This window comes from Uloborus diversus, chromosome 5 (genome assembly GCF_026930045.1).
Source record: "Uloborus diversus isolate 005 chromosome 5, Udiv.v.3.1, whole genome shotgun sequence".
Taxonomy (NCBI): domain Eukaryota; kingdom Metazoa; phylum Arthropoda; class Arachnida; order Araneae; family Uloboridae; genus Uloborus; species Uloborus diversus.
Genome location: NC_072735.1, coordinates 20,434,721 through 20,455,468, shown reverse-complemented (window position 1 = coordinate 20,455,468; position 20,748 = coordinate 20,434,721). Strand labels below are relative to the sequence as shown.

The 20,748-nt window shown below is 35.3% G+C and overlaps 1 protein-coding gene across 1 annotated transcript; it reads right to left on the bottom strand.

Moving 5' to 3' along the window:
- Positions 1-1,184: 1,184 nt before the first annotated feature.
- Positions 1,185-16,431, bottom strand: LOC129222478 (lysosome-associated membrane glycoprotein 5-like). The gene is made up of 6 exons (XM_054856992.1): positions 16,392-16,431; positions 14,864-14,991; positions 7,189-7,308; positions 5,236-5,329; positions 2,965-3,150; positions 1,185-1,426 (listed from the first exon to the last, which is right to left on the bottom strand). Exons 1-6 carry the CDS (start codon positions 16,429-16,431, stop codon positions 1,251-1,253), a joined length of 744 nt encoding a protein of 247 aa, XP_054712967.1. The 3' UTR covers positions 1,185-1,250.
- Positions 16,432-20,748: the final 4,317 nt, after the last annotated feature.

The following is a 20,748-nucleotide window of genomic DNA, read 5'->3' as shown; positions in this document are numbered from 1 at the left end:
CCCTAACGTCACCAAAGACAGCCTAAATTTGCGTTTTAAACTTCAATTTCGAAAACTGTCGATGCCTCCCTCTAGCAATGTCAACAAAGATAACCTAAAACTACTTGTTTAAAACTTCAGTAACGGAAAATTTTCGGGAAGAGCGCCAATCTTTCCTAAGCTACGGTCACAAAAAATAGCTTAAAACTGATTTCAATTTTGAAAGAATTTTAGGAGTCTCCAACATTACTTTTCCCATAAAGTCTCGAAAAAGTTCGTAAAATTGCGATATTTGATGTCAATTTCGAAAATTTCTCCACGCACCTTGAATATACCCGACTCTTTTCTCCTTGCAACCAAACACAACCAAAGATTACTAAAGCTATTTTTCGTAGGCCAATTTCGATAATTTTCTTTGAGCAATCCCCCTTCCCCTGATTCCCCCTCCTCCGTGCTTTCTCTGATGTCACCGAAGATAGACTATAAAATGCGTTTTTACGACTAGTAAATTTTGGTATCTATTACTTTCTTCAAAGATATTAATTGTACCTAAGGAGTTTCTTACTATAAAATTTTCTCCCTTTTTGTAAGTTAATTCTTGTTTTTTTTTCTTTCTTTTTTTAAATTAGAACTTGACATAGAAATTTGAAGAAATATTTATATGGACGTCAAAGGTTAGTCAAAATATGAAAATTACTCTTGAGGGGCGGCACATTAGATCTTTGCACACGGGCGGCCGACACCCTAGGATCGGCCCTGCGAGCAGAATAAATATGAGGTGACATTAAAATTAAAAAAAAGTCTCAAGACTACACCATTGAAAGACATCGAAGCATTTATTCATCTTCTGAAGCAATATTAACTTCTTATACTTTAGAAAAGAGGAAAAATTGAATCAAATTTCAGAACGTTTTGAAGTTTCTAGTGAATTTTGGTGGTTATGGGCACCTGGACTTAAAGCTACTTGGCCTTATTAGAACATTACAAATATAATCTGGTTGTATTTCAATTGAACAGTGACTCCCCCCCCCCCCCCACCCCTTTGCAGCGACTTCCAGAAATTTACTGCCAGTCTCAAGGTTTTACATATGAAGGGGATTATTGCAAAATACTTAATTACAAGAATACTTATTATAAAAACATAAAACTTTCTATCGCTGAATTGTTTCAGCAAATTTCGTTAAGCCATTTGTACTAAGAAAATTCAATGCAGCTCTTCAACGTATCAATAATATTTAAATTTCTAAATTGCCTAGATGTTCTTTAATTCTTCATTCCATCGTGTCATAGTCGGTTTTCCTCGTCGACAAGTTTCTCCAGAGGGCATATCCAATGACCACTAAGACAGACACAACTGCCAAAGTGCTGCCAACTGCAATTGGTACCGTTTCATCTTGGCCAAAAGGTTCAGGTATTCCGCCTATCCTGACCAAACTGCATCTTTGGACTGAAAAAGAGAGAAAAAAAAATAATACTGAGGGGAAAAAATGTTTTGGGTTGCTTCCAGAAAATTTGTTATTGTACATTATATTTAGAAGGGAATATCCCCTTTTTTAAAGAATTAATGTGCAGAATTTTGTCAGTTTCCTTTAGGATTTAAAATACAGGGTTAGCATAAAAGAATATCCCGGTTTTAAAAATTTATATTTCATAAACTTACACTTGGCACTACAAATAATACATAAAAATAAAGACAAACTGTGAAAGTTTTTTTGTACGTAAGTAACTACTTAAACGTGCACGTTCCACACTAGCGCAGCCAGAAATTCCTTCTGGAAGGAGTGTTTTGGTCCCAACAGTCTTTACACGTATATTAACTACTGTATTAGGATCGGTAACAATGTTAAAACCAAGATCTCTAGGGGTTGTTTTTACCCCCATACCACCTACTTCGCTGCGCCTCTGACGATCCGCAACGCTGGACTGACTAGGGCCGTTTCCCATGGACACTTTCGACCCCGGAAAAAACCTGCTTTTCACCGCATTCCGGTTATTTGCGTTGTTTATCTGGAATCTTTCTCCTCCTGCTAGCTTCTGGAGTGAAAGCGGTGTTTTTACCCAGAATGCATTACGCGAAACAAGTTCGTCTACTAGCCGCTAAGGATGCTGGGTAAAAACCGCTTTCTCTGGTATAATGGGAGAACCTCTTTTTACATGGAAACGGGGATTTTTTCAATCGGTATTTTGTGGAGTCGGAGATTTACCGGGTCGAAAAGTGCGTTATAAACGCGGCTACTGTGTAAGTGATGATGATTTACCCTTTATGGTGTTGGCCGGTCAGATCCCCAAACCTAACAACACTGCAAGAGCTGAAAGATCGCTTATATGTAGCATTTCGAAAAATTGGCAGTGAAACGACACTCTAAAATGTATGTCATAGATGTGTGTCGAGTTACGAAAGGCGCACACATCGAACATTTGTGAGCGAAAAAAACTTTCAGTTTGTCTTTATTTTTATGTATCATTTATAGTGCAAAGTGTAATAGTTTATGAAATATAAATTTTTAAAACCGGGATATTCTTTTATGCTAACTCTGTACAAGTTTGTCATTAACATTAGTGCATGAAAACATTATTATCGGCTTTGGATTGATCTTTCCTGAGCTAATTATGATACTTAAGTTATATAATTTGAATGGTGTAAAATAGCATAGTAACATTTTGACTGCCATGGCTATCGTACGTGATAATTTGTGTTGGGACATTGTGGCTACTAGATACGATAGCCCGTGACCCAGCGGTTACTCTGTGGTGAACATTTACAAATTTGGCTTGGCAGTCAAAGTGTTAAAAAAGTCGAAAAAAAAAGCCACTGTACGAATGAAATTTCCCGATTGAAAAAACAAATATTGATAAAATTATAAAAAATTGTGAAATATTTAATGACAGTAAAAGTATAAAAAAAAAAAAAACATACATATCATATTAACATTCACATACATGATTTAAGGAAATGAAAAGTCAGTAAAATATTGCACGACTTACTTTGTGAAAATTTTGCATTCTGTACATCATATACTTGTAGTCTGACATCTTTCATTCGTGCTAGGACAACTTTTTCTCTTTTGGAATTGTACATGGCGATGACGTCAGGAGAAGGGCAAAAATACGATTTTCCATAAGGCGTGGAAAAAAGATCGTCTTCTAAACTGTGTGCAGTTTTCTTCCCGACTGCAGAAAAAATGAGAAATATGAATGTATACTGGCAATCATCATTCACCTAATACATTCGACAATATTTGTTTGATTGCGATGGCTTGGTTTTACTTAAAACTACGTAAATAAATATGAGATTCCATAACAGCTATTGTGGAGTCCCGATTTGTAGCATACTTAAGCCCCCTCCCCTCCCTCTCCCAATAAAATTGGCCATCTTTGTTGACGTTATGGAGTTGGGCTACGGAAACTCCCAGGGAAATTTTTCGAATTTGAAGTTCTAAAAACGAAGTTTTAGACTACTTTAGATGGTGCTAGGGAGATGTGAATTCGTGAACTCTTCCTCAAAAAATTGCAGAAATTGAAGTCAGGCAAGAAATCCTACAACCCTATGTGCGTCTTTTTAGGGATGTTGTTGGCTCTGAATTCGTTTTTATGGACGACAATGCCGACCACATGAGGCTGTCCTGGTTGAGGAGTATCTGGAAAGCGAAGATATTCATCGAATGAATTGGCCAGTCAAATCGTCTGACCTTAATTACATTTAACATGCTTGGGAGGGCTATTGCGATACGCCTACTCCCACCCACCCAGAAATATTCCGCAGCTCAAAACTGTTCTGGTGAAGAGTGGGAGGGTCTTCTACAAGCACTCTTTAGCTCTCTTACTCGTTGCATACATACTCGTTGTGCATGCTGTCTATCTGTCAGAGGTGACCACACACCATACGTCTCACTTTCATTCCCATCTTTCATCATGAAGTTCAGTCCACATTATGGACTGTTGGCGAAAACTCTTGCCAATGAATGGCTCTTTAGTTTTTGCTTTGCACACATTATTGTCATACTATAAGTTATATCCATGCCAAATTTATTAATTTTTATCCAGTGTTTCTCCAGATATTTGGGAAAATGCCTTCCATCTCTTAATTTTGTCCACCAGTTTAACTTGTACTAACTTGCAGAGTTAAAGGTGCTAAGTGGCAATTGGTGGTGCTGAGCATTGCAAAATGGCAGTTTTGACCTTTTTTTTTTTTTGTTATTGGTTAATCAAATTTGTATAGTTATATATTTTGCCCTTTAGCTGAGGGTTTGAATTGAGTTGAGCCTAGGATTTTCCGTTAAAGTAGAAACCCTTATATATGATATTCTAATTAATTGAGAAAGTTGGAACACGCTTTACTTGATGCAGAAAAAAAATCTCTTTCAAACGACATAGAATGTTAAGGGGTGTGGGACAGCTTTCGTCCCTTTAATAGGCAATTTACATGAAACTTAGCTTGTAAAATTAATTATTAAAAAAACTAATTCGAAATTTGAAATTAAAAAAAAACAGATGTAAACGGGGCTTGAAGTAATTTTGTACCAAATTCCAAATCTGTGAATGCTATGGGGTCTCCTGGACACAGACTCGCCACTTTTTTAATAGTGACACTTTCATACACATCACAAGAATATCTCCTATAAAACCAACTTACATAATATGCCATTTTGCTCCTAATGAAAGATGGCGATTTTCAACATCTAAATATGTTAATAAGTTTAATTCTGAATCTGGTGCTGCTATGTTCATTTAGCAGTTTATTTGGTTGACCTGAACAAAATAACATTGCATATTGCTCAAACTAATAACACTTTATGAGCTTTTCTGCATAATTTTAGAGTATAATTTTCCCAAATTTAAATGATGAACTATTTATAAAAAATGTTTAGAACAATGTATTAAATTATGATTGATAAAATATTTTTGCAACCAAAAAACTGATGTTAACCATCTCGACATTGGTTGCTGGAGAGATAATTCCAAAAAATTTTATAGGAGTAACCCCGCAAAGCAATTTTTTAGAATTGCTTCGTGGAAGTGATTGACTTGATTTTATTTCTCACGTGACAATTACTATGTATATATATATATATATATATATATATATATATATATATATATATATATATATATATATATATATCTTTTTTACATTCACTTCAGATTTTTAATTTAGTTTAATATTCGTTTGTCATGGCAGAAAAGCGGAAATTCTCAAATGCTTTGTAGAATTTGACAGAACAGTTTACAGTTTAATCAGATCTGTAAAAGTCTCACCGTTTGAGGCACCATCAAAGAGAGCACTAGCAGTATTGTATAAAAGCTCCATTGATATTAATTCCCAGTTCTCTATCTTTTCCTTAGGATTTACCTAGAAACAGGGGAGAAAAGTTATTGAACTGATTAGAAAATACTCTGTGTTATGTAACCTTACATTAGTGAAAAATTTTCAGACAAAATTTTCATGTTTTCCTTCTATATACCTGAACTCGGGATGTTCCGTTTTAACCTGCGAGACCTCTCTTTTCGCAACCGTTAGTTCTAGATGCGTACTTCCAATCGCAAAAATGTGCAAAATCAGATGCAGTGTTAAGATATTGAACGTTTGAAGCAAAAATAAAAATGAGACAAAAATACAAAATTTTACTTTTTACACGGACCCTAGGTCCCTTAACTTATTTTCAGGGAAATAATATCCATTGAAAAATAATTCCTACACTAAAAGTTTGACATTAGTACAACCAATATTCACTGAGATATGAAACGCAGCGTTTTGTGACTTACACCACTTTACACTCGCCGTCAATAACACCTTTTGGGGGAAAATATGGCAGTTAACAAGAGTTTAAAATTATATGTGTGCTTAGAGTGTGGTTTTTCAAATTGATTGAGGTTTTGTAGCGTGTTTTTGCGTATCATGGCATTACACTTGCAATTATTTTTGAATAGCAATGAAAAATATAAATACTTTGTTTTTTTACTTCGACAACTTGTCATTCTTCTGAAAGGGCGATAAGTTCCACTCTCATCTCCTATATGGTCTCTTAAAACTTTGACCTCGAATATCTCCTTGAGAATTGTTTTTAAGTGGAGATTTTTTCCCTAAATATAAGTTAGGGCTCTTAGGGCCCGTATAAAAAGTTAAATTTTGTATTTTTTGACTCATTTTTATTTTTGCTTCAAATTTTCAATATCTTAACTCTGCATCTGATTTTGAACATTTTTCCAATTGGAAGTATGCATCTAGTACTAACAGTTGGGGAAAATGGGGGTGTTGCAGGTTAAAACAGAACACCCTGTATACGTAGCTTGTTTATTGATTGCACAACAATCCTCACAAATTGGATTAGTGTGAAATAATAGTACATGGTCGAACTTGACATACATCGTGACTGACCACTGCTCAATGTACAATCTAAGTACTGCCATGTGATGCACTTCTTCAGAACAATATAGCTCATGTACGAGTTATCTTCCTAGTCTTAATTTTATAAAACATTTTTAACATTGAAAACTATATTACCTAAAGTGAACGAAACATTCAGGGTCCGATTAAGATATCAGGGGGTCCTAGGCCATATGCTTTTTCAGGGCCCCTGTGTAGTCAACCCTTACAATTTTACCCGTTTGCAAAAACAGTTTTAGCTATTGATTTAAAAAAAATAGCCATTTGGGGGCCCCTAAGGAGTGGGGGCCCAAGGCCACGGCCAAGTTGGCCTATTCAGTAATCAGGCCCTGGAAACATTGAAGACCGAACAATTCAAAATGAATGTTTTCGAAGGCTAAGTACTGGCTGAAAGACATAATTTCTAACAAAATATTAAACACTAGCGGTACCCGCAGGGATTTGCATGTAGTAGAAAATTAAAAGGTCATTTGATTCACCTGTATGATTACAAATAATAGATAATGAATTTCTCGCCAACTTGCTATGTTCATTTGCTTGCCCATGTTACGGCTCCACATTATGATAATTTGGTAATTTACTCGTCCGCGTTATGATAATTTGCTCGATAAAATGTTCTTAAAATTGGAATAGAAAAAGAACAAAATTGAATTTTCGAAAAATCGCTTTGAGGTGCTCATCCCTATGCTACGAACTAATTCTGTGCCAAATTTCATGAAAATCGGTCGAACTGTCTAGGGCTATGCGCGTAACAGACATCCAAACATCCCGACATCCAGTGACACAGATTTTCCGCTTTATTATTAGTAAAGATTTAAGATTACCTCAGTGAATGTCATTACTAAACGGAATCCAGGCCACGATAACTCTAAGAAAGGTCCTTTGTCAAAAGTTCCACAACGCCCTCTAGCTTCGGCATCTTCCGGCATATTCACTGTAATAGTCTAAAAAAGATGGATTTGCTTCAATTTTCACTATTGAATTAAATAATACAAACATAACATAAATCAATACAAAGTATCATTAAAATAAAAATGCAATTTAAACAAGACCGGTTGGTTGTTATAAGTGTATATCATTACCAGTTGAACAAGAAGTTCCGTCTAGAACTAGACGAGCCTACTTTCCCGTATACCCATACTACACTGGTCAAAAAAATTAAGGGAGCACATGGTTTTAACAAAATTGAGAAAAACATGATTCCGGAAACTAATTTCCAATAATGCCTCCATGTTTTCAGGAAACATGAGAATAAAACGTAAACTTCAGAAGCAACTCAACGTTTCTGTCGTCGAAAAGCAGAAATAGGATACAAGTGCAGAAATCGTGATTTAACAGAAGCTCATTTTTTCACTGTCTGGGAAGTAAAATTCACTTGTTCATTTTTTTTTTTTAAATTGGAAAATGCCACGACACCATAATTTACCAGATTCCATGACTTGAAGTTTTATCGGGGGAATGGAATCCAGGCAAACGCTAAGAACTGTAGCAGACGATGTTGGAGAGGCATGATTTCATGTTCGTTTCAATGTACTAGAGGAGTAAAGTTCCCAGTCAAACGTTTTCTGCTTCTTTTTTGCTGTATTGCATCTTAATAACCTTGTATACTCCATTTTATGCCTTTGCGAGGTTACCTCACAACGGTTTATCCTCTTTTGTGTGATTGCTCCATTGCTTCCCTAATTGTTTTGAGCAGTGTACTTTCTAGTACCTGATCAATATTCTCAAAAATAGCTAAAATCGCAAATTTTTTCAAACATATTTTTTTTTAAATATTTTAAGCTGATTTCTAGGAATAAAATATTTTTTACTTTTCTTCAAAAAAACGAACAAATAAAATAGCAGCACCTTTTAAACAAAGCAGCTAATACACTTCTTTCCATTAAAAATTTTTTTTAACAGCTTTCAAAACGAAAAAATAATAATAATAAGTTCATTAAAATAAATACATCATATAAAAAAAAATCGTTTCTTTTTCCCCTGTTGCCAAAAATAATTTTTTAAACGAATTAATGCACTTACCAAAATAAAAAAAAACAATAAAATGTCAACTTAAAGAAATAATTTTCATTGTCAAAAAAAAAAAAAAAAAAAAAAATCGTCTGCGCATATTTTTCGAGTTTATTCACCGAAAACTAAATACCTAAATTAAAACTTTAGCGTGAAAATAAAAACAAATCATATCAACAATAATTATTTCACAGTTAAAACCACAGCAGCGGAGTCGTAGTCGGAGTCAATCTCATTTTGGGATGAAAGAGTCGGAGTCGAATATCCAAGAATCGGAGTCAGTCATTTGTCCTCCGTGTATAAATATCTGCCAAAGCTACGAAGTCAGAGTCGAAGTCGGGGAGTCGGAGTCCGATTAATTGTCGGGAACAGGAGTCAGAGTCGGTGTCAGGTGCCCCTAAATTCTCGGAGTCGGGAGTAGGTCGTCAAGAGCTATTTCCAACAAAGTTTGTTTGAAGTAAATCCGCCTTTAAGTTCGGAATCTATATTGACTTTCAGTTTCCCCTTAGGCGCTAATGTTAAGAGATTTGAACTGTTCAAAATTGAACGAAAACTTGTTCAAATCAAAAAGATATTTTCGATACATGTTTTTTATCAAAAGTTTTTCCCTACAAAGTTTGTTTGAAGCCACTTCGCTTCTAAGTTCAAGATTTATTTTTGATTTGAATTTCCCCGTAGGCGCTAATGTTAAATTTTTTTGAACTGTTCAAAATTGAACGAAAAATTGTTCAAATCAAAAAATGAATTGTGGGAATGAGATGTCCTCGCCGAGATCTTTCTAACAAAAAAAAATTTGTTCGAATCGGACTATTCATTCAAAAGTTATTAGGGGGGGACAGACAGACAGACCGACAGACAGACCGACAGACAAACAGACCGACAGACATTTTTCCCCATCTCAATACCCTACTTTCCAATTTTTAATTTTTCAATATTTATCTTACTATTTTATTTATTTTTGACTTTTTTTTGTTTTTCGGGATATTTTTAAGATGTATTAAGCCTTCTTTCATGCTTTTTTCTTCTTTCTCTGATTTTTACTGGGAAAGTAGGCTAAAAAGTGAAATCTTCTAGAGAAGAAGGGGTACAATTTTATTATTTCAGCGGAATAGTTTACGAATAATTACTACTTTTTACAATTTATACTAGATGATACGCCCGGCTCTGCACGGGTTTTAATTGCCACATGTCAATCCAAAAAGAGGAATAAACATTAAAGGAAAAACCTAAACCAACTGTCCCCTGTCTTTTCTTTTTTTTTTTTAACCAGGAGAAATATGCACATTTCACAAGAACGCAGCATAAAAATTACTGAAAATTATTCAGCCAATCGTCTTGTATGGATTTGAAACTTGAACTTAAAGCGGGAATGCTTTTGAACTTTAAAAAATTTAGAAAAAGAAAATTGTCAAAAAAATTGTTGACGTCATCTGTGAAGATGGTCATTGGAGAATTAGAACAAACAAAGAACTATATAATAATAACTAAAAAGGAATTGGGCATCATATTATAACCTTTTTTTTTATTTTTTAAGGAGCACTTTGGTTTAGACATGTGGTAGAGATGGACGAGGAAAGAACTCCTGAATTATCCTGATTATTAAATTCAAATTAAACCCAGGAGCTTCGATTTTCAGAAAGACTCCTTGTCAGTTGAAAGGAGTCAACTGAAAACGACTTGAAGCTCTTCGGTGCGTCCAATTAGTTATAAGAGAACGACGCCCAACGGAAAGGAATGGTCGAAAATCTTGAAGGAAGTCAATATTTCCCATGATGATGATGATGTCAATCCGTAGAGAAGAACGAAAATTTAAAAAAAAAAAAAAAAAAAAGCCCAAAACTTGCTGTGTATAATCTTTTTTTTTTTTTTTGAGCAATCACGAATTGCTTATTATTTTCACTTGACCGTTGATTGACCTCCGCGTCTTCTGATTTTCGCCCCCGGGTTCTCTGCAAGCACCACGTTTCCAGGTGCTGCTCCTCTGGTCCTGGGACCTCCACCAGCAGCACTGTCCACCGGAATCCGCTCTTCTTGGGCAGTTACGAGCATGTTCTATACACAAGCACGTCTACATAGTGTTACAAATTCTGTAAATAGTAATTATTGTAGTAACGTAACCTGTAAATAGTTTCCCGTAATGAATATACAGCCCCTTTACATTCGGCTGAAGTATACGATCCCCCTATTCTTTCTTTTCATTGATAAAATTTGTGAATGAAATAAGTGTAGGACGGTGTAGCATTTTCTGGAATAGTTGAGAGATTTCTTTCGATGTATATAAAAAGCCGTTACGCATGATAAAGGGTCAGTTTCGATTGAGAATTTGTACTGAGAGTGTATTAGCTCTGTTTATTGCGAGGCATTTCGCTGTGTTGTTTTCGTATTTGGAAGTAAATACGTGTGTAACCGTTGAGTTTACGGTGTTGTGTGATATTTGCTTAATTGCTGATGATTAATTTAGCAGTTGTTGACGCTCTTTCCTGTACATAGTGTAAATAAATTTCCTGTGTTTTTAATCAAGAACTGTGTCGTCCTTTCAAGAAAGTTGGAAGTCGCGTCGGATCCGTTACAATTGGCGCCCAACGTGGGGCTTCTTCTGGACTTTCTTGGAGTAAGTGTGACTTAGGACATTTTTTCATAAAGACTGTTTGAATTTATAGACTTTGTTTTCATGGTGATTACTCGCGCAATGGATGATCAATTAAAAAAACTTCTTGAAGCAATTAATGCTGTGAAAAGTGACTTGACTGAAAGTTTGGCGGCTAATCAAGACCAATTAAAAAGTGATTTACGGCAAATCAAGTACAATTGAAGAATGAATTGGCGGCTAATCAAGAACAATTGAAAAGTGATTTAACGGTGCTGAAAAATGACCTAGCTTCTAACCAAGAGAAAATTAAAAATTTAATTTCCGGTAATGAATATACAGCTCCTTTACATTCCGCTGAAGTATACGATCCCCCTATTCTTTCTTTTCATTGATAAGATTTGTGAATGAAATAAGTGTAGAACGGTGTAGCATTTTCTGGAATAGTTGAGAGATTTCTTTTGGGCTGTTATGCTGTTCAGATGTCTGGCCAAGTCACCGAGTTGTCTCTCAAGTTCAGCGAGGTGGGACGACCTGGAATCAGACTCATCAGCTTCCTGAGTCTGGATTAGATGGCCATCCACCCGGGTTGCTTCTTGGGCGGCCTCGTATCTCATCGCATATACCAAAACGGATTTCAGGTCGTTTACATTCGCCATCCGGAGGGCCGTCTGGATTTCAGGATTCCGAACTCCGTCGATGAAGTAGTTGAGTGCCAGGTTGTCTCGAACATCCGCAGGACAGTCGCAAAACGCAAGATGAGACAGTCTCTCGACGTCCGCCGCTAGCTCTTGCAGGGTTTCCCCGGTTTTCTGGAAACGGGACTTCCACTGGAGTCGGCTGAAATCTTTTCTGGCACTTCTCACCGAAGCGAAGCTCCAACGCAGATGTGAGGGCGGCGAAATCCAGGCGCTGGCTGTCCGGAAGGGTCTGAAGAATGTCCGCTGCGTCACCTCTCAGGGATGCTGCAAGATGGCAGGCCTTGGTAGCAGAGTCCCATCCGTTCGCTTCCGCCACTATCATGAATTGAGTTTTGTAAACCTGCCACGAAGTTTTCCCATCACATGTGGCAAGTTTAATGGACGGTCGAGCAACCGATGTGGGAGCGCCAAACTGTACAGAGCTGCTTTCCGCGGTCGCCAATCTCCTTTCCAGGTCTTTAAAGATGTCTTCTTTAAGTTGATGAAATTTTCTATCTTCTTCTTCCAATTTATTTTCTACAGCATTGCATCGGCCTTCAACAGGATCTACACTGGAGAACACCCCCCTATTAAACAGCATCCAAGACGACTACCGTTCGCCAAGAAGGAAGAGGTTGAGACCCTCCTGAAAGAGATGCAGGAGAATGATGTCATCGAACCCTCGTCCAGTCCTTGGGCCTCTCCCATCGTCTTGATCCAAAAGAAAGAATAGGGGGATCGTATACTTCAGCCGAATGTAAAGGGGCTGTATATTCATTACGGGAAACTATTTACTGGTTACGTTACTACAATAATTACTATTTACAGAATTTGTAACAATAGATATACAAATTCCTACACACACCTACACCATATGCTTACACACACACACACACGCTCTTACACATTTACACACAAGTCTAAACACACACAAGCCTACACGCACACACATACACAGTGGTGTTCCCATAGGGTATACTCCATATACGCCGTATACTCTCAAACATTTTTTAGACACATAGCGTATACCCTCAAGCTTCAAAAATTTTCATATTATGACAAATTATGTATATGATCGCATACACATATTGTGCGTAATGGATTACTGGGAGTACAGAAAAATAGATGGGAACATCACTGCACATACAAACGCTACAAACACACACACACGCGTGATTGCAAAAAGTATAATTTAAATTCAAGATGTTAAACATTGAATTTTTCTTTCTTTTTTTTTCCGTCTTTCTTTTCTTTTCGGGATGCCCCCATATATATTTTACAAAAGCACAACATCAGTGGCGACTCCAGCGAGGGGCTATGGGGCTCCAGATCCCCCTTCCCAAAACTAAAGCTCCTGATCCACCAACGTACTTCACGGTTAACTAAAATTTCAGTTTTAGGACTTCAATTTCTACAAGTTTCTGCGGGAAAGTTCACGAATTCACATCTTCCTAGCACTATCTAAAATCGTCTACAATTTCGTTTTTAGAACTTCAAATTCAATCACTGGGCTTCAATACTATCAAAGAGAAATCACCTAAACAGCAAAAATACAACGCAAAAAGAATTCAAGGCAGTGAGAGGAGCATTTTAAGTATCTACACCGTGATTTCATACTACATTAAACATCGAGTCAAAATAAAAGAAAAAATGCGATGCATTAGTCCTTAAACGAGGGGTTCTCAAACTTTTCCGACTCACGGCACAATGAATAATCCATAAAAAAAAAAATGCTTGGAGTTAGGTCCGGAGAACACGGTGGCCACGGAAGAAGTTGATTATCGTTATCAGAACCTCGTCAAATACAACGACTAGGAAGCTCGTTATTGAGGAAATGGGGAATACCTGTCAGATAATGGGGGGTTCCCCATCTTGTTGGAATGAAAAATCACTGTTCGTAACATGTTACAACAAGTTACAGAAGAATTAGTCTGAAGATTTGATATCAGTCGCATTACGAAAGGTGCACATATCGAATATTAGGGAAACAAAACTTGTAGCTCCTTTCTCCAGTAAAGTCAATGTTGTTGCGGTATTGGTAATATGTTTCTTTAATAAGCATTCCAGGCCCTGGAGGGAATTGCTACAAAACCCGGACACTTCGTAGTACTCCTCGCCAATTCTTGGGGCATCCCAGGGCGCCGCGGCACCCAGTTTAAGAACCCCTGTCTTAGACTGAGAACATTTTAACGCATTTCTTACTTTGTTGCGAACCAATGCAGAAAAGACAGTTTTACAGAGATAGTCAACAGAAATTTTGTCAATAAATAAAACAAACAGCTTGCCAATATCACCTAGTTGGCACTGAATTTTGTCATCTCATTCTTGGTACTAAATTTAGTGAAATTTTGTCAAGTTTTTGTCAATCTGTAATGTCACTTCTAGTTTATCACTTACGTTTTATGTTGAAATTTTTCCTTCAACGTCAAAAGAAGGGACATACTTTAAAAAAGAAAAAAAAGAGGCAACAGCTATAAAATAATATCAACAGTCTCTGAAATACAGAAAAAAAATAATAAAATTAGGCACTAGAAATTCACATCAGAGTAAGGGAAACAGTTGCTAAAAAAGCAGTAATAGGTAACAACGTTTGCAAAAAAAAAAAAAAAAAGAAAAGAAAAAAAAAACGAAGTTTTACAGCTGATTTATCCAATTCTCCAAATGCATATTTCAACAAAATGCCTGCAAATAAGCAATAAGGTTTGCAAGAAGAAAATAAACAAAATGCGAAAAGATTCAGTTAAAAAAAAAATAGAAGTAAGCCACTGACAAAAGTGAGTAAATTGCTACAGCCTTTGAAATATGAAATACAGCCTTATGAATAAAAATCATGGCTTTTAACTGACGCATAATATTAATATGCACAAGGACTTTTTGCCCCATATTAGGGAACACATGTAAAAATTTCGCTTTAAATTGGAATTAAAAGGGGAAAAAACTATTGTACTTTTTTTGAACTGATCTTTAACACTCCCAGAACGAATCAAAATAAACTGGAGTTTACAGCAAAATCTGTAAGATAGTTTAAAGTTTTAATCGTTCAAACATACAGATGCTTTAAATTTACTTCATTTCATACTACATACAGAATAGAGATTATTTAAGCAATTCACAGAAAGATTCTGCTGTCACTAATCTGTGCACATCACACACACACAAGCACACTCTCTTTCTCTCTTTTCTTAAAAATAAAGTAAAAAAAAAAATAAATAAAATTCTCACTTGTTCTCCACCTATACTGTCATAAGTTATAACGAAAGTCGCGGTAAATTTTGCGAGAATGCAAATTTTTCCATTTCGATCCCAAACAGCAAAGGTAAATTCTGGCGCCACATCTTTTCCTAGGAGATCTGAAAAATAGGAAAAAGAAAATAAGGGCACGATATAAGCTAGCAAAGATAAATATTCGTTCCTTAAATTAACAGAGATACTAAGTCACTGTTTGCACAGTTAAATTAATTAACTCGTAGGTGTTATTACAAGAAAATAAGCTAGCAGATTAGAAATAAACAATTCGTGGATGATACAGCACGAAACTGGCTGACGCAATTATATCAGGAGTGCCCACCCTGGGGGAGGGGGGAGGGTCATGGCGCAGATTGTGCCCTTTGCAATTTTTAGGGAAAGGGGTGTTTTAAGGGATATTTTTCTCATTTTTGGTGGGGAGGGGCTCCCTATTTGAGGGGTCTTCATAGTGGTGGAGGTGCGCCTTTGCGCTTGGGGGATGGTTAAATTATTCACTCCTCAATCTTACTGCTCGAAATAGGTTGAAAAAAAGTTAATTCTGCGGGGTTATTGCGAGGAATAAAACAGTTATAGTTTAGTCAAAAACTCGTAAATACCACAGTGAGAAGTAAGCATTCGGTATGCTTAACGTAGGAGTGATTCTTCAAGAAAAATATGCTAGCATTTTGCAACCGGGGTCTCCAACTTATGAATTGGGGGCCACATCCGCCCTGCGAACAAATTTTGTCAGACCCACGGGAAGCTTACAAACTGACAAAAAAAATAAATGAATAAAAATATATTTGATAAAGTTCAATTGCTCAATCCATTTACACGGTTATAATACTTTTACGCAAATATTTGTAATTCATTCCCGGAATTTCAAAAGTTGGCTCTTATTTGTGATATATTCAAATATAAGAAACCACTATGTATCAGAATATGACGTATCAACTCAATAAAAAGTTTTCTTGTATTTAAATAGTGATGCGTGATTACGTGTTGCGGCCCGCAACGTGTACAAATCACTATTATCAGCAAGTGCTTTTGACCTCTCGGCCATTGAAGGCTTTTTTTTTTTTTAACTTTTTATTTCTGGTTAATCCTGAAATGTATTTTTCTCCTTTAGTATAAAAACGTGTTTTTACACGAAGAAGACGGTGATAAAATTATATACAACGCCTGCTATAACAAGGAAGTTGACACCACAGAAACGAAAAATGCTTCATTACCCTAAATGTTTTACGCAGAGGTAAAACGATATTACCTTAAATTCGTCAGAATCGCGCAGAAAGCGAAAAAACGAAAAAAAAACTTTCTCAATCAAAAATAGTCCGCGGACCTCCTTAAGAATCTGCGACGGGTGTCGCACTGTTTCTGCTACCGGACTTAAATGTTTGACAGAGAGAGGTGTTCCATTGAGAGAGGTGTTCCATTTCATTGAAGAATTTTTAGTTTTATTTAAAACAGTTTCACTATACTGACTCAAACAAAAATATACTGTTTATAATCAACTATTTCTTACCTGGTGTTGGATCCACGCCTTGTTCAGTTCCAGAAGGCATTGTAGCAGTCTGTTTAACGTGTAAAAAACATAAAATATTATTTAGTAAAATATAGATTCGAACATGTTTTTAAGGAAAATATCAAGTCAAAAATGTAAAATAATTCGAAAAGAAAATACCACACCCTCTTCTCTTTTAATCATGAACTGATTTTTGTCTTTCTTTCTAATGATTATAATTTAGAGGTTTTCAAATTATATTTGGTTGAAGAAATGCCCTTTAGACTTGTTAAAGCTAAATAAATCACTTCTACTTTAAAGTGAAAAAAGTAACGCAATGCATGGATATTAGATAAAAGTCTGACAGACAAAAATAAGACTAAAATAAGGAGCACTTTACAAAATAAATGATACTACTGGCAAACTCAAGTTGAATATTAGTATTTAAATGAAAACGACTTGACTAAAAACCTTTTAGTCAGCTTTGATATTCTTAACGAAAATTCTTTAATATAATGAACAATAAATATGTAATATGCCGCTTGTCACAGAAAGTTTTGTTCAGTTTTTCAAAGCAATTTTGAGTCGTATCTTTTATTAAATCCAGAATTGTCTGTACGGAAGAGAGGGGATACATGATCTCTAAACGAGACATGATCCTCCTCTCAAATCTCGAAACTGCAATAATAGAGAATTTTAATAATGGCAATATTACCGAGCAGTTATGGTAGGTTTACATCCCCAAGTTAGGTGATCCGTTTTGCACATGCTTTTGAAGTAATGTGTTACTGTCAATTTTCAGAGGCACATTCTTAAAATTGCCAAGTGACTGACTTTCTCGAAATACAATCCCTCCAATACTCCTGAACTACGCCGAGTAAATGCGGTTGGGGTTTTGCGAAACAGATACAGTAGACCCTCGTTTTACGCGAGGGTTACGTTCCTCGGAAATGCCGTGTAAATCAAAACCGCGTTAATTAAGATTTAATATAAGTGTTAAAATAGGCTTAAGTTCCGCAGATAAAAAAAAATACTTCATTTTAGTGATGACTAATTGAATAAAAGTTGCATGTGTACTTATATCGAGATTTCTATGCACAACCTGTATAAAGAAAACACAAATTAGTTTAGTGTTTATGAAAAGGAGCTCGCTATGATAGTCTTTTGGCAGTCAAGAATTTTTCTCTGTAGTTCTTTGCAGAGCATTAATGCATCCATGATCATTTCCATGATAGAATCTTCCTTCACAAACAAATCAGAAAGATCATTTCTATTGTCAAGGAATGGCTCAAAATTTTTAGTGTGAAGGTTTTTCGTTGTGTGTCATCGATGTCTGTATCCTCGTTGATGTTGTTCTCTTTTGTCACTTCTAAAAGCTCTTCTACCAGTGAGCTCTGAATTGTATGAATTGAATAACTTAACATCTAGAAAGAGCTCTGGAACCAATTGCATAAAATGTCTCCAGTTGCCCAAGCTCGATTATTAGCACGCCAAAATGCAGTTTATTTCGTGTAATCTAAGATCTTTAGGAGTTTGGATTTTGAAAGGGGGGAAATTTTCATATGTTTACATTGCCGCGTCCACGTAAAACTGAAACTCATCCGCGTAAAATAAAATAAAGGTGTCAAATCTTAAACCGCGTATAATCGAAACCGCGTAAAATAAATCCGCGTAAAACGAGGGTCTACTGTACTTCAAAAAAAAAAAAGGGGGGGGGGGGAAATGTGCTGAAAATTTCACAACGTTCAAGAAGTTATAGTTAGAAAGGAGTGAAACAGTTTAAAATTAACAGGACAAAAACTGATGCGTACCATCAAGCCAAAAGTGCGACTGTATTCCCGAAAATGTTTAATAAAATCATAATGTTTTTTTCCTTATAAAATAAGTACATTATCTTAATAGTTTAATAGGTGGAATTGTCCTATTATCTGTAAATTTTCTGTGTTATTCGCCGTCAAAGTATGAAAAAATGTCTGGAAGAAGCCTTTTATGAGAGCATTAGTTGAGGTTTGTGTGTGGAGGGGGAGAGGTAGAAAGATGAATTTGTCTTATTTGTTTACCTTTTTAATTGGTTTTTGTAATCAGTTTCCCTTTTTCGAAAAAACTTTGAACTTCAACAGCATTAAAAAAAAATTATATTGCATGTTATAAACTTACCGAAGTATTTGCTCTTGATCCTGATAACACACTGTCAAAAGTGACCATCAACAGCACTGAAATAATTGTATGTCTTTGTTTAAATAATGCCAGAACTAGAATCAAACATAATGCATGTACACACACAAAGAAATGTTAATTTTTCTTCACCATGCAGATGCTCTTTTTTTTATTATTATTATTATTATTTTCTTTCGACATGTAATTTTGCAGTTCCCGAAATGCAACAGTCAGTGAAGGATTTAACTGGAGGAAGTGAAGACTTTCACTCATGAAACCAAGACCCCAAGTCACGTGATAGATTTTAAAGCAAAGCATTGGAAGAAATCAGGTTTCTTTCGCTTGTTTCATGCAAAACGTGCCAACCATTCGTCGTTGTTGAGTCACGTGACTTGGAGTCGTTGGGTCAGCTTTTACTAAGCCAATGATTGGACTTACTCCCTCCATTTTAATTCATGCTCTAAGGATTTAACTTGTTGCAAATGCGAAGGGGCCCCCACGATATCTGAAATGGCACATGGAAAAATGCTTACGTTAGACAAAGGAGCCCCAAAAATGCATTGCGAAGGATCTCCAAATGTGTGGATCCGCCACTGGCAACAGCAGAATACTTTTTGCGAGATACTTCGAATAAATAAATACATATTATAATTTATTATTATTTATTTAATTATTTTTTTTTTTGTAAAGAAAATCGTTGCATGTTATTGTTGTAAAAATCACCGATTAATTTTCAAGATTGGTAATTTTTGATTTTTTTTCCAAATTTCTCAAATTTCTAGAAAAATGTATGACGATTTGTTGCATAACTTTAGTCTTTTTAAGGATATGCTTGAGCACAAAAATCCATCACTCGTGTACTTAGGGAACCAACAACAAAATTTTAAAGCCACCCAATATTTTTGATTTTACAATATCTTGCACAATATAATTACAATTTTGTGCAAGTTATAATATATTGTACAACAAGATATAAATAATTACAATATCTTGCATTTCGTAAGACTAAAACTGCCATTTCAAATTCAAATATTTTAAAATTAAACTTACATAAACTGAGGTTTTATCCTCACTTTATTTATTTATTTATTATTATTTTCAATTACAAAAAAAGTATGTAGACAATGTAAGTAACAGAAGCAAAAATGGTAAATTTATGTTATCGCGCGTATAAAATATTTTGTGATTATTTTCGAAATTACAGAGAAAGTGCCAGAAATAGTGTTGGTAGAGAGTGGTAATGTAATACAGTTTCAGTATTTTTAGCTAAATATTTCTGTTACTTTCATTTAAAATAATTTAGAGTCATCATTTTGAATTAAATTTTCAATAAAAAGACTTTTTTTGGCAAAAGTTGTACAACAGTTTTCAAATTATCATTTTGTCGAGATAAAACTTAGTAATAAGCTTTTCGTTTCAGCGAAATAAAAGGCATTTCCCCCCTAAAGAAACATTTTGAAATAAATCTAAGAAAACCTTTGAACTATTTTAACTTTTCCTTTCACTAGTACCAAAGCTTATTACACATTTGATTTCACATGGATTTATAGTTTTAATTATTTGTTCAATAAACATATATTTGTAAGAATTTTTTGTCGCTTTTGTTTCTCTCAATATTAAAAGCGTTTATGCGCAATCAACTTCCAGTGCATTATTTTATCAAATATTCTTTTAAAATTTTCGAGAAAAAATTATTACATCAAAAAAGATCTGATGCTTAAAACCCTGACAAGAAAAAAAAAAACATACATTTCAAAAGATAATCAAAATATATGTGATTAAAAAAATATGTCTTTTAAATGCTTATAATTTGTTTAAAATTTTTAAATTCTTTGAGACAAATCAATTTTGCAGACGTGCGATTTATCGACTCACCTGCAGAATAGATGTTTAAGATGTCTAATTTGAACATTGCTTTCTAATCGGGAAATTTTAAATTTTGCACAAAAGAATTGTTTCAATTTTCACTCTATTTTCAAAGAGAGCAGAAATCGAGGACGGATGCGGAAGAAACTCAGGATTCTCGGAGGTAGACGAGATGGAATCTAGGAACGTCCATTGTTTACGATCGATCAGACTATCGGGAGTACACGGAGCATGCGCTTCAGAATAGACGTCGCTAGTGCGCCGAATGGAAAGTGGAAGTTAAGGTTTTCGTCATGACATAATAAATGTTTTTTTTTTTTTTTCATGGCCACATCATACTAGCTTTCTTTGATTG